Source organism: Oncorhynchus masou, chromosome 25 (assembly GCF_036934945.1).
Source record: "Oncorhynchus masou masou isolate Uvic2021 chromosome 25, UVic_Omas_1.1, whole genome shotgun sequence".
Taxonomy (NCBI): Eukaryota; Metazoa; Chordata; class Actinopteri; order Salmoniformes; family Salmonidae; genus Oncorhynchus; species Oncorhynchus masou.
The window spans coordinates 19,326,936-19,341,391 of record NC_088236.1 but is presented as its reverse complement, the minus strand read 5'-3'; the positions used below and the strand labels follow the sequence as shown (position 1 = coordinate 19,341,391).

The 14,456-nt window shown below is 40.6% G+C and overlaps 1 protein-coding gene across 2 annotated transcripts; it reads right to left on the bottom strand.

Annotated features, from left to right (window-relative positions):
* Positions 1–399: 399 nt before the first annotated feature.
* On the bottom strand, positions 400–13,696 carry LOC135513870 (rab-like protein 6). 2 transcript variants are annotated; one of them, XM_064936849.1, is made up of 17 exons: positions 13,415–13,696; positions 12,357–12,844; positions 10,700–10,834; positions 10,107–10,154; positions 9,848–9,877; positions 8,988–9,040; positions 8,742–8,830; positions 8,176–8,316; positions 7,843–7,948; positions 7,519–7,622; positions 6,829–7,232; positions 5,703–5,850; positions 4,434–4,643; positions 3,767–4,082; positions 3,297–3,501; positions 2,951–3,009; positions 400–2,810 (listed from the first exon to the last, which is right to left on the bottom strand). In XM_064936849.1, the coding sequence occupies exons 2-17, from the start codon at positions 12,484–12,486 to the stop codon at positions 2,610–2,612; spliced, it is 2,379 nt and encodes a 792-aa protein (XP_064792921.1). In that variant the 5' UTR covers positions 12,487–12,844; positions 13,415–13,696; the 3' UTR covers positions 400–2,609. The 2 variants fall into 2 exon arrangements, with proteins under 2 accessions (XP_064792921.1, XP_064792922.1); XM_064936850.1 differs by lacking the exon at positions 9,848–9,877.
* Positions 13,697–14,456: the final 760 nt, after the last annotated feature.

Sequence of the window (14,456 nt, the reverse complement as noted above, 5' to 3'; positions counted from 1 at the left end):
ACTTAACGCGCTATTATGTGTCTATAATCAGCACAAGTGCTTTCATTGCGTATTATTAATATTAGTGTGATTACATAGTGTTTAAAGTGATATATTGTCGGGTGACAAATCATATTTTTCCCAGGATGGGGAGTCCTTTAAATTCTACAAAATCTGAAAAACAAGACATGTATTACTGCTTTTTACAGTTACAAACTTGTAACTTATTCGAATCTAAAGCCATTGTATTTTAATATACACATAGCCTATCCTGTACTTCACTTTCATCTGAATAACTAAATGTCAAGAAAAGTTACTCTGCTCCCTGGTGGTAACAAGAGCTAAGTGCTGATTATATTTGTTTTGTTGTTCGCAATAGCGTTCATTATTTTCCAAGCAGTAAAAATGAAACGCCATCGATGAAGAAATACGTTTGCATTTATTAGACAAACCAAACACAGGTTCACATCCAGTGAGAATATGGAAACATTTAATGGGATGAAAATAAATATACAAATTGTTCCTTTCAATGCATTATTTTGTTATTGCACAACATAAGTCTCATGCTTCAATTGGAACTGTGCTTTTAGCATTTAGCTATGAACAACCCAATGACAACTACAAACAAGGAAGCAGATCACACAGTATTCAAGATCAATGCATTGTTTCAGATTTTAAAACATCAATTTGACATTTCATTTTGATATCAGACCAGTAAGAGTGCACTGTAAACTGACAAATGTAACATCTAAAAGTATGTAAGTTAAAAAACATACCTTGTATCATTGTGGAAATAAAATGTATATCATTCCTGAATAACACTTGCATTTATTTCCTTGTCTGATATGCATATGAATGCATGCTGCTCTTAATTAAATTGATGGGTGTCTGTCATTACAGAATAGCATGGTGGTCTTCACAAGGTAAACAGATTGGAATTACTCGTTACTTTTTGTGATGCAACTATTCAACCTGATGTAGCACACCAACACATGGGAGATCTACAAATTTGGAGTAGCCAATAGAACCCTTTGTATTTCAGACAAACCAGGTGACGTACATATGACCTGGTTGTAATCTTAGTACGAAACAATCCCATTTGTATTTCCTCGTAATAAAAAATTGGTGAAGGTAAATAACTTTGAGAGTAGTATTAATGAAGCACTACTGTTGTCGACATGCTTCAGGCCATAAAAAGCTGCATTCAATGTTAGTAGGCTGCCTTTGAAATATCTCCAAGAAAAACAGCCATTTGCAAAAAATAATATTTCAAATGAACTTCAAAACGAGACAGTAATGCTAAGTTAAAATAGGAGTTTTGAAATGCAGAACATTTATAAAGTAACAATTAATTGTTTGTTTTACCTTATTTGTGTAAGCAGTTTATTACTTTTTCAATTATTCATAAATTGTTATTGTCTTTACAATATAAAACATGATTCCAATCCAAGGTCCAAGCAGCAGCTCTGAATAAAAGCAAACGTTTCAATATATTGTGTGTTGGGCTGCTGAGGTTGTGGTACTGGCTCTAATTCAAAGTACACATATGATACGTTGGAGTAAAATACAGTTACAGTTCACCTATCGAAGGCACCGGACATCTGTCTGATGCTACTTCCTGTCAGTTCGGATGCAGTTCAATTGACTTACAGTAAGAGCACTTAACACATGGTTGGTGTTTGTATGCAACTTCCTTTTAAGGCAAATAAGGAAAACACACTGAAAATGTGTACTGAGGCGCTAAAGGTGACACAAAGTCTGCGTCCTAAATGGCACGCTATTCCCTATATAGTGCATTACTTTTGACCAGAGCCCTATGGGCCCTAGTGAAAAATAACACCCTATATAGGGAAAAGGGTGCATGGTGTCATTTGGGATGTAGACAAAATAAAACTACGGTCAGTTTAGCTGTAAAATGGTGCATTGGGGAACCTGTTCCATTTTGGGCGAGAGCATTATCATATAAACAGAGATAGCAGTTCTTTAGGCTAGATTAAAGCAGCACAACTTCCAACAACCATTACATCACTGAGTCAGAGAAACACAACCAGTGGATCAAAATAAGAGGGCAATCTTCAATATGTGAAATATGACCATCTACCTTGAAAAGGCTCCACGATGTAATATCTACACTACCAATCAGTCAAGCAATTCTTATAGGAAATAGAGGATATTCAGACAAAAACATGTTAGCCCTGCCTAGCCCTTTTGGAGTGGTTCACTTTAGGTTGGCATCTTTTAAAAAGTTAAAAGGAAAAACCGTAAGCAAATACAAATGTTAGGTTAAATGTTCAGAAAATAAAAAAAGTAAAATCTTTCCTTAGTGGCTCCTTGATCTTACCCAGTAGTGATCATATAGTGGGTGTAAGTCTCCTTTCTGTTTCTCATATCATCCAAAGGTCAAGAGGGTGATGTCATCAGTAGTGCTCATGGGAAATAATATCAATGCAACACACAGCCACCACAGAGTCTAGGTTTTTACCTGGGAATGGGTGAGCATGACAATGGTTATGGCTTGCAATGCTGCTTGTGCACAAATGAATCTGGTTCTAGGAACCAAAAGGTTTCAAATGACAAGTTGGGTTCTGCAGCTCTTCAGAGTCAAGTTCCAAAAAAGGAGTACTTGGGTTCTAGAGTTCTTCATAGTCTCCACCCTCTCGATTTTCTGACCCCTCCCCTCCGGCCAAGAAATCCTCCAAGTCATCCACATCCCCGGTTTTCTTGGTCCGAGATTTCTTCTTTTTCTTCTCTTTGTCATCTCCTGTTCCTGTCTCATCTTTGTCTTTTTTCTTGTCCTTTCTATGCTTCTTCTTGCTGCTCTTCTCCTCCTCCTAAGAAAAAAGGCAGAATAATTTCACAGAATGTCAGATTTTTTTTCTTCTCCAAATGTATGCCTACTATGCTGTATACAGTAAACACTCGCCACTTCACTTGACAAGATAGCCATCTGAAAAGGCATCCACTCCCTTACCTCTTTGTTTTTCTTCTTCTTTTTCTTCTTTTCTTTTGAGGAGTGTTTGCTTTCCTTCTCTGAAAAGCAATTTGTATAATTTGAGCAATAAATACAAAGCAATTTTGTTTCATAATGTGATACACTTTGGTATTGTTCTCGGTCATGTGCTACGGTACTATTCTATGGTACTGGGTCATATTATATTAGATAACAAATGGAAGAACATGGACTGAAACAGGGTAGAACTACCTTAACTCTTGTCCAATAAGACACTTTTTTTCTTTTTACGTTGCAAAACATTTTAATACAGTATGCACTGATGAATACGACCCTGTTCTCGATATATTTGTGGCAGTGGACTTGCCTTCTAGGTCCTCACTGCTGTCCTTGGCTCTGGGGGCCTCCTCAGTGAAGCCCAAGCCAAACAGGTCTGTCTCATTCTTGCTCTTATAGGAGGGCTTCAGGACCGGCGTGGCCTTCAGAGGCTCAGGGATCAGAACAGCTGGAAGGATGTCATCATCTGACAGCTCCAGATCAGACAGTACTTCATCCCTGACTGGGAAAACCTCCTGTGGATGGATGCAGAGGGAAAGAATGATATCCCACAAGTTCAGACTATCACATAGATTTTAACCATGTATCCTAACATAAAATAACAATCAAATAATTTATTGAAAATGTGTATTACACCCAAATGTATAAAATAAATATTTCACAAATGCAGCACTACATATTTTACCAGGAAAGTCATTTCTATAGGTTGACAACTACTCAATCTAACCATGATGAATTGTAGCTTACAAACCCTAAATAACATCCTTTTGCCATAGCTACCTTAGTTATCTTCTGGATGACCACCTCCTGCTCAGACTCAAAATCAGGATCATCCATGACGAAGGAAAGCATCTGTTCAGCAACAGGGGCCTCTGGGTCAGAGTCTGAACCCTCTACCCCAGGGTTTCCCCCCTTCTTTGCTCTGGGTGGGCCTGGCTGGGGGCCTGGATGCTCCAGGGCTACTGCAGGGATCATGGTGAGGGAGATTGGCTCTGCCTCCAAGAGGACAGTGTTCTCCAGGAGCTGGGAAGCAGGAGTCAAAGGCTCCGGAGCTTGAGGCTCCATGGCATGGGGCATTATGGACTCAGTGCCCAGTCTAAAATGGAAAACAAAAATACCACTTACAAACACTGATTATTACTATAAATTACACTACATTAACAAATATGAATGATATAAAAGGGGCGTAAAACAGAAATGAGCCTACATTAACGGATATGAACGATATAAGAGGGGCGTAAAACAGAAATGAGCCTACATTAACGGATATGAACGATATAAGAGGGGCGTAAAACAGAAATGAGCCTACATTAACGGATATGAACGATATAAGAGGGGCGTAAAACAGAAATGAGACTATATTAACGGATATGAACGATATAAGAGGGGCGTAAAACAGAAATGAGACTACATTAACGGATATGCTGGACAATTATTTGGGGCTTACTTTTTCAGCTCTGATTCACGGTCAAGGTGGTCATCCTGCGCGGCAGCGGGTGCTGCTGGTGGTGGGGGTGCTTCCTCCTCATCGCTGGACATGGTGAAGTCTTTACTGGTGAGAAGGCCCAGGGTGCTGGGCTGGGGCAGCTCTTTGTCATCTGGGTCTAGTTCATCCTGATAACCTGCCACCATAGGGTTCCCTCTGTCTTCTCCCTCACTGGGGACACACAACAGAGCATCTAACGTTTTTATTTTCACCTTTTTAAATATATGTATTTTAGACAGAGCAGAATGGTAGAGGCATTCCAGTGTTCTCTCATCTCCAACTAAAACATTGTTGGTGATTCTTAAATCCTCCTCCACATTCTATTTCAAAGGAAGCGTTGAGTAAATAGAGCCATCTGAAAACTCTCACCACAGATGGCTTCTCCCAGATGGTACTGTGTACTGTTAACTTACAGTAGACATTTTTTATCCAGTAGGGAAGGAAATAACTAGTGGCAATTTTTTTATTTTACCGTTATTTTACCAGGTAAGTTGACTGACATTGTCATTTACAGCAACGACCTGAGGAATAGTTACAAGGGAGAGGAGGGGGATGAATGAGCCAACTATAAACTGGGGATGATTAGGTGGCCATGATGGTTTGAGGGCCAGATTGGGAATTTAGCCATGACACCGGGGTTAACACCCCTACTCTTACGATGGGATCTTTAATGACCTCAGAGTCAGGACACCCGTTTAACGTCCCATCCAAATATAGACAGGCCCTACATACAAAATGGCACCTTATTCCCTATATCGTGCACACATTTTCGCCAGAGCCCCATGGGAATGGGGTGCCATTTAAGATGCATCTAGGGACATATAAATAAGAATAAATAGAAAGGTTGTGTCCATTCAAGTCAATGTTGGCATAAAGGGTGACCTGGCGGCCATCGCGAGTGTGCCTTAGGAGCAAAGCAGGAAGTAAAAGCAGGAAGTAAAAGCAGGAAGTGTAACGATCAATCTGTGCTGTGATTTGATGAATCAACTAAAATGACATTACAAGAAAATACATTCCATTGCATGAGACATATCAGGAAGCATCATTTGAATGAACATTCTACATTACAATGGAGATTATTACATCACAATACCAGGAAGACATTGCGAGTGACGAGTTTACCAGTCAAATTGCCAAGGTTAGAAGTTCCAAGCCCATTCTATTTATTCTTATTTCTATGGCCAGGGACACATTCTCATCTGTGAAAGTAAGAACTCTGCTACTGCTTACCTGTCACTGTCCAGTGCAGGTGCTGGCTGGGGGACCTTGACTTTAGAGGGGAGGCTGTCCTCCAGGAAGCTTTTATCCAGACCCTCGTCTGGCACGAAGTCATCCACACTCTGAACTTTAGCAGGACACACAGGGGAAGGCTCTGGCTCTGCAGACAGAGACAAAACAGTGATCAAAAGAGCCTTGATGCGTAAATGGCATCCTATCCCCTATTTAGTCCACTACTTTTGACCTATATAGGGAATAGGGTGCCATTAGGGATTGATCCTTTTATCCTTTAACACCACAGACTTACACTGATATTGGTACAGTGATAACTCACCTCAGAATCCATGTTTTTACCAGCAATACATGAAAACAACCCAGCACAAATGAGGGGAGAATTTAGAGCAAACAGAATGCTTAAAACCTGCTAAACTGTATTGGGCTAAAAGATCAATGTTACCTCCCTCAATACAGTGTTGTTCTGTAATATAATAAATAATAATATATCCCATTTAGCAGACGCTTTTGTCCAAAGCGACTTACAAGTCGGCTGGGGCCACTACTTTTACATATGGGTGGCCCTAGCGGGAAGCGAACCCACGACGCTTGGCGTTGCAAGCACCATGCTCTACCGACTGAGCCACACAGGACCCCTGTAAAACTGTCAAAAGGAATCTGGCGGTTACCACATGGAAGGTTCTAGCATGCAGTTTTCCTTAATTCAGTTTTTTATTAATCCCCTCAGATGAGATTCTAGTGCCAAACAGTGCAATGGTCCTTACAAATACTTCACAAAAATCCAATCAATCATTCATAAAGATTTCCTGTGACTACTTCCTGGTCTAGTACACACAGGTTTTACATGCATAGCATAGTCCTTTCCTAAGCTTTTTGGATACAATATTGGACAAAACACACTGTGACAACAAACGGTTAAAAGCAGTGTTTGGCCATCCTATTGCCATTGAACAGAACATTGTCTGTCATTTTCTGTTAATTTCCAGATGATTCTACATGTTAAATTCCCACACCATACAGGTGATCGCTAGCATTCCGTGGCCACTCAGTGCTTCTGTCCATTCGTCAGTGCAGTGTGTGTCTGTTATGGAAATAGTCAAATACTGATGCAGCGACTACTTACCTGGCATGGCTGCAGGGACTTCTGGGGCAGGGGCGGAGCCAAAGAGACGTGAGATGAGGCCACGTTTCTGAGGAGGCGGTGCCTGGGCAGGGGGGGATGGTGACGGTCCAAGATGATCAGGACTCCGAGCCTGCGTCAGAGTGGGGGACTGAGGCTCAGTGTTGGGGAAAACCATCCCGGCTGGCAAGGCAGGAGGTGGAGGAGAGGGAGAAGGCGAGAGAGACTGGAGGCTAGGGACCTGGGCAGCGATGGGTGGCTGCTGAGGGGTCCCAGGGCTAGAGCTGCCAGTGGAGGCCCCACTTGGAGGGACGATGGGGGATTGGGAGCCCGAGCAAGGGCTCTGACCGTTGGCTGGACAAGGTGAACCATAGCCTTTATTGCGGGTCTCCGTATTCTCCAAGAAACTGCAAAACAGTGGGTGCTGTGTTGTTAGTATTGGCAAATCAGTGCTGCATCAAGGAAAGAAACATTAAAACAGTGGGTGCTGTGTTGTTAGTATTGGCAAATCAGTGCTGCATCAAGGAAAGAAACATTAAAACATTTGCTATAAGTGTTAAAGAACAACACAAATACACTGCTATCAAAGCAAATACACATTGTGATAATCAGTGTACATGCCAAAAACTGATAAAGTATAAATATCACTGAACACGCCAAACAAACTGATACAGAGTGAAAATATCATATTACATTTCATAGTTTTGATCCTCAGTCTCCTGCTGCACGCAGAGCTCCTCCAGAGTGGCGTCCATGTCTAACTGGTTGGTCTCGAGCTGCCGTAACAGAGTCTCCCTCTGTAAAGATCAACAGAGGCTTGGAATGACTGACCATGAACCAGAGCACTAATACTCCTTTCACAAGCACTCTCAGAAACCCTTTCACAGGGAGTGGGTAGTACTTAGTCTGTGCCTGCTGTATTACTGATGTGATTTCATGACCTCCATGAAATTCACAAGATGGTTATGACCATAGGTATATATTTCATAATACAATGTAGTCAAAGCTAGAACTAACCTGCAGTTGCAGGAAAGGGATGTTGAAAAATCGGTGTAAATATTTCAAGCCAAATCCATTCTTCATAGAGGCTTCAGCGTAGTGAATATAGGAGGAACCCATAGGTCTGCAAGAAACCATCAGTCAAGTATATAGACACAGCTTATGACTACTTGTAATTGTTGCAAAATGTAGGCAACATTCCCCAATTTCCCAAGTGTTCCAAAAATCTTGGTTGGGGGATCCAGGATTTTGTTCTTATTCTCTCCTGATTTCAGGAAAACCAGGACTTTTTTGGGGGGAAAAAATCTTTGCAACCCAAATAAGACTAAAACAGGGAGTTCAGTTAACTACCTATTGAGATTAGCAATAACCTGGCGGATGTCATCTGGTAGGATGACACGGTGGTCACCCATGTCCCTGTGGTTGCCTAGGACACACACTGGAACATGAGTGGGTACTTTGGGTAGTTCTCTCAGGATGTAGTTGAACGTCCTGCAACGACATAAAAAAATAATAAAACAAACTTATAGCTATTGTTTCTCCCTATGTGAAGAATTACAAATGTGTGTCTCCCCATACTTGGCCAAGTTCAAAGTAAATACAATGGTAATCTGTTTCACGCTGTTCTGACTTTGAAGCTAAGCTGAGTCAGATGCCTGCCAGCGACTGTGGGCTAAGTGGTTCATGGCCACACACCGGCTTACTGAGACCTAATCCCCCATGCATGTTCCATTAGAGTTCATTGATTTATTAATTGAACCATGGCTCCATCCCAAATGTCCCCCTATTGCCTATGTTGTGCACTACTTTTCACCAGGGGCCTATGGTCTCCTAAATTCTACTTGAATATCTGCCATTTAATGTAAACCTTGTAACTAATGTACTGGACTGTTCTATAATGCACAACACAGACTGACCATTGCTTGGTGATGTCAAACATCATGATCACACCGTTGCAGTTCTTGTAAACGTCAAGGAACTCTGCATCCAAGGCCACCTCGTCAGACTATAACAAATCAATTGTTATTATTTAGATAATTGAAAATAAATTAGTCTTATGAGAATGTGACCTTTTTTTACCACTTACTAGCTATTATACAAAAAGCTCCCCAGTGGGACTCTTTAGATAAGCCAAATAGAGGAACCTTAAACGTGATAGTCACCTCTTGGGGTTCATTCTCCACTTTCAAAGTGTCCCCTCGTTTTTTACCTCGGCCTGTGAGAAAGCAGAATGTCAAGAAGCTGCATTTCAGAACATTAAACTGGACATTACATTGAACTATTGCTGTCAAGCATTACAATGCGAGAAAGCCATGTCATAGAAATAAAATCCCTTGAACGGGCATCATCATTCAAATCAATGAGTCTGTAATACAGTCAGAGGGGCTATTCCAGTTCTAGTGATTCTATTTCTATGAACCATATACATACAGTATGATTAAACATGGCATTATTTTAAAACAAAAATGTGAATTCCTTTATTTCTAGCTTTACCGTCTGCCAAGTGCAACAAATACAGGATTGCCAGAAGCAGAAAAGCTCTTATGTTCTTATTGGCAAACACATACTCAATTCTCTTCTTTTAAAAAGAGACAGTAGCTCCAGGTTATAGCATACAAAGTAGTCAAACAGTCATTTTCTTGCAAGCAATGAGCAATCTTTTTATTTCAGCCACACTGCAAACTAAGTAACGACCAACCTTCACAAGAGGGACAAACCCAGTGCACATAAGCAACTAATTTCTAGGAACAACAGATGTAGGATCTTAATTTGAGCCAGTTTGCTACAGCAGGAAAATAATCCTGCAGCAACAGCAAATGTGAATTGTATGTGGATTATAATTGATGGACATTTTTGTAGGGTATGATAGATTTTTCGTTAGGGGGAAAAAAAGTGGAAATTACAATCTTCAGAAGCATTTTTAATCCTTAAACACACTACATGTTTTTGCATTGCAGGAAAGTTCCCCTGCAACAGGGAGATCAAATTAAGATCCTACATCAGTGCACACAGTGACTCTCACCTACACCCTCAGGGAGAGGGTATTTTTGGCCTGAGGCAAGTGCAAAAGAAGAGCAAGAAAAACAACATTAATATTGCGAGGAGAAAAAAATTACACATAAACAAGATTTATGTATAAACATTTCTGAACAAAAAAATAGTAAAAGTATGGATGGACAATGGGATAATCCATGGACACGAATACATCAGTAGAAACAGTAGCTATCAACTGATTGACTCATGAGTCACATACATTCACCCAACAAAGTCATCACACTCACCTTTATCCACCACGTCCCACACCTCCACCTTGACCACGTCATCAGTGGCTGAGATACAGAGAAACAGTCATCACAAGCCTCAACTGACAAAGCCTCACATACTAAAGCACAAACTACTATGTGTCCCAAGGCTCTGTGCGCACATGTGATAGCTGGGAAAGGCAAGCTGGAAAAAGTTGTTTCTGTACTACAGGTGGAATTGCATCATAACCCATGGGCCTCTTTATTAATCACACGGTCTGAGGAGGGAAATTGTTTGAGGGAATAGGCCTACTGTGGTCTGGATGTACACTGGAGATTGTTTTCACTACCCCACTAATGCCACAAAACACTTGTAGGCAAAGCTACTGATCTAGCTAACTACACAATACTATTTCTCAAACATAGTAGGCTTAACTGGATATTATTTACCTTTATATGTGCCATGTTCAACTGTGAATTACAGTTGCAGAAGTAGGAAAAGTAAACTTCATAAGTATATATTGTTGGCAGGATTAGAGATAGGTTTTAGCCTGGAGTGAATAAAAAAAAAATATAGGCCTAAAAGCATTGATCAAGGTGTGAAGTAAAGTGTAGAATCCCAGTTCTCTTACTTTTGTAGTTCCAATGGATGCTGGTTGCCTGGATCTCTTGAGTGGGGACGTAGTCATCCGTGAATTTCTTTCCTTGCAGTCGATGCCATAGAGTGCTCTTTCCAGTATTTCTGTCTCCACGGATAACTATTTTCACTTGTGAGAAATAATAAAACAAAGAATGAATAGCCTACCTCTTAATATATGTACAGTAACCTACAGTACCAGTCAAAAGTTGACACACCTACTCATTCAACGTTTTTTCTTTATTTTTACATTGTAGAATAATAGTGAAGACATCAAAACTATGAAATAATACATAACACATATGGAATCATGTAACAACCAAAACAGTGTTAAAAAATATTTTATATGAGATTCTTCAAAGTAGCCACCATTTTCCTTGAAAACCGCTTTGCACACGCTTGGCATTCTCTCAACCAGCTTCTTGAGGTAGTCACCTAGAATGCATTTCAATTAACAGGGGTGCCTTCTCAAAAGTTAATTTATGGAATTTCTTTCCTTCTTAATGTGTTTGAACCAATTTGTTGTGTTGTGACAAGGTAGGAGTGGTATACAGCCGATAGCCCTATTTGGTAAAAGACCAAGTCCATATTATGGCATGAACAGGTCAAATAAGCAAAGCGAAATGACAGTCCATCATTACTTTCAGACATGAAGGTCAGTCAATCTGGAAAATGTCATGAACTTTGAAAGTTTCTTCAAGTGTAGTATCAAAAACCATCAAGCACTATGATGAAACTGGCTCTAATGAGGACCGCCACAGGAAAGGAAGACCCAGAGTTACCGCTGCTGCAGAGGATAAGTTTATTAGAGTTAACTGCTGGTTGCAGCCCAAATAAATACTTCACAGAGTTCAAGTAACAGACACATCTCAACATCAACTGTTCAGAGGAGACTCAGGCCTTCATGGTCAAATTTCTGCAAAGGAAGAAGAGCATTGCTTGGGCCAAGAAACATGAGCAATGGACATTAGACTGGTGGAAATTTGTCCTTTGGTCTGATGAGTCCAAATTTGAGATTTTTGGTCCATGTGTGGTTCCCACCGTGAAGCATGGAGGAGGTGTGATGGTGCTTTGCTGGTGACACTGTCTGTGATTTATTTAGAATTCAAGGCAGACTTAACCAGCATGACTACCACAGCATTCTGCAGCGATACGCCATCCCATCTGGTTTGTGCTTAGTGGGACTATCATTTGTTTATCAACAAGACAATGACCCAAAACACACCTCAAGGGCTATTTGAGAGTGGAGAGTGATGAAGTGCTGCATCAGATGACAATCCCCTGACCTCAACCTAATTGAGATAGTTTGGGATGAGTTGGACCACAGAGTGAAGGAAAAGCAGTGAACACGTGCTCAGCATATGTGGGAACTCCTTCAAGACTGTTGGAAAAGCCTTCCTCATGAAGATAGTTGAGAAAATGCCAAGAATGTGCAAAGCTGTCATCAAGGCAAAGGGTGGCTACTTAGAATCTAAAATATATTTTGATTTGTTGAACACTTTTTTTGGTTACTATTATTTAAACGTTTTGTTGTATTCACTATTATTCTACAATTAAAGAAAAAACGTTGAATGAGTAGGTGTCCAAACTTGTGACTGGTACTGTTTATTATATCATATAATGCTATATGCATAAAAAAATACACAACTTACTGTTGTACTGCACTCCTTTGGCAAAGCGTCTCTGTAAACTATGATTCATGGACTGCATACCAGCGGGGATGTTCTTGTCCCTCGGCTGGCCTGGTTCAGAACCAACTAGCTTCTTCAGAGCTGAAAACATCTCGACAGGAAGCTGATTTTACTAACCCTCAGTCAGAAATGTGTGAAATACAATAATGTTTGACAGAACCCCCAAAAATGATGGAAATTGTGTTATATTGGATGATGATCTCATCAACACAAGTAGGCCTAAGCTATCAATCCAAATTGTCAAAGTAGCACTGCATTACTGTGGTACACAGAAGTAGCACTACACCCCATCTGGAAGATGTAACGTTATTGCCAGGTGGCTAGGCTTGCATATTTCAAGTTCGTCAGATATTTCTACTAAAATGATTCCCGCAAATCTCTCAAGGGCAGACAATAACGTTAGCTTGATCAGCTGTTTCTTCTCTCATGTTGTCTTAGGTTACCATCACCTGCCAGAAAGAAACCACAGAAACAATTAACTACTTATTAATGTAGAATTTCCCCCAGTAGCCTACTTAGCTAGCTAGCTAACGTGAACTAGCTTATTGGGGAGAACCAGGAAAACTGCTTCTTGAAAATTATGATTTTTAAACTGAGCTAAATACTAGTTCATAAACACCAGCATATTTCTAAAAGATTGTCAGTAACGTTAATACCAGCATTGCTAACAATTCTTCGTGGGCATCGTCAGCTGATACGTTGTAACAGTTAGCTAGCTAGCCGGCAGACAGTCTGGGGATAGCTAACAAATTAGCTCGCAAACTAGTGATGCTGATCTACAGTAACTTAGCTAGCTATAAGATATTCCCTCTGTTCATATTCGCTATTTCATCGACAATATGGTCACACGCTCACCTGTACATCTGCTGCCATTACTAATAGTAAATACTAGCTGGCTAGTTTATATTGATGATGTGGCTGGCTAACGCTAGTTAGCATCACAATAAGGTACCGTTAACCAATGTTACTGCTAGCTAGCAAGGTAAATTGGCAGTGCTGATGTCCTAAAAAATACCCACCGGCAATCAAAGTATTCTTCAATGTAACGTTAGCAAACGTGACATGGTTATTTCAAAATCCAGCTCTTGATAAATGTGAAAGACGCTAACGTTACACATTCCTTAGCATTGAACAGCTTGCTCCCTGAGGTGGAATCATTAGTGAAAATAATTTCGTTTTGTAACTAAAAAGAGAGTTTTCTATTGGACAAATTCGTTTACTTCTGTTTAAGAAACGTTTGGCAACAGAATCGGCCAGTGGTTGTTCAGTGGGTTGTACCAGAGAGGAAGAGGAAGAGAGGCCCAACTCGGTGGGAAATCTATCTCCCTCCAGCAGGTGGCGTTTTTCGTTGTTTCACCCACCAAGCAATGAGGTCAACGAAAGAGTGTTGAAATTGGTCAACAAAAAAATGAATTACTTATTTTTACGTGAGGTTAATTTGATTGAATAGAATTTTCGTAATGCTTAGGACGAGTCTTCTGATATAGTGAACAAAAATATAAAGGCAACGTGTAAAGTGTTGGTCCCATGTTTCATGAGCTGAAATAAAATAAAAGAGGCCAAACCTTTTTCATATGCACAAAAAGCTTATTTATTTCAAAGCAGACCATGTGTATGCCGGTGTGCTGATGTCAACCTTTTGAACAGAGTGCCCCATGGTGGCGGTGGGGTTATGGTATGGGCAGGCATAAGCTATGGACAACGAACACAATTGCATTTTATCGATGGCAATTTGAATGCACCTCAAGATCCTGAGGCCCATTGTTGAGTCATTCATCCACCGTTATCACCTCATGTTTCAGCATGATAATGCATGGCCCCATGTCGCAAGGATCTGTACACAATTCCTGGAAGCTGAAAATGTTCCAGTTCTTCCATGGCCTGCATACTCACCAGACATGTCACCCATAGAGCATGTTTGGCATGCACTGGATAGATGTGTACAGCAGCATGTTCCAGTTCACACCAATATCCAGCAATTTCTCACAGCCATTGAAGAGGAGTGGGATAACATTCCACAGGCCACAATCAACAGCCTGATCAACTCTATGGAAAGGAGAT

Bases quoted from the DNA above. Each gene is read 5' to 3' on its own strand.
- LOC135513870 (XM_064936849.1), bottom strand. From the start codon at position 12,486: ATGTTTTCAGCTCTGAAGAAGCTAGTTGGTTCTGAACCAGGCCAGCCG. The intron at 8,317-8,741 runs GTCAGTCTGTGT...ATGTCGTTGCAG, and splicing joins TTTGACATCACCAAGCAATG to GACGTTCAACTACATCCTGA. The intron at 3,010-3,296 runs GCAAGTCCACTG...ATTGCTTTTCAG, and splicing joins CAGCAGTGAGGACCTAGAAG to AGAAGGAAAGCAAACACTCC.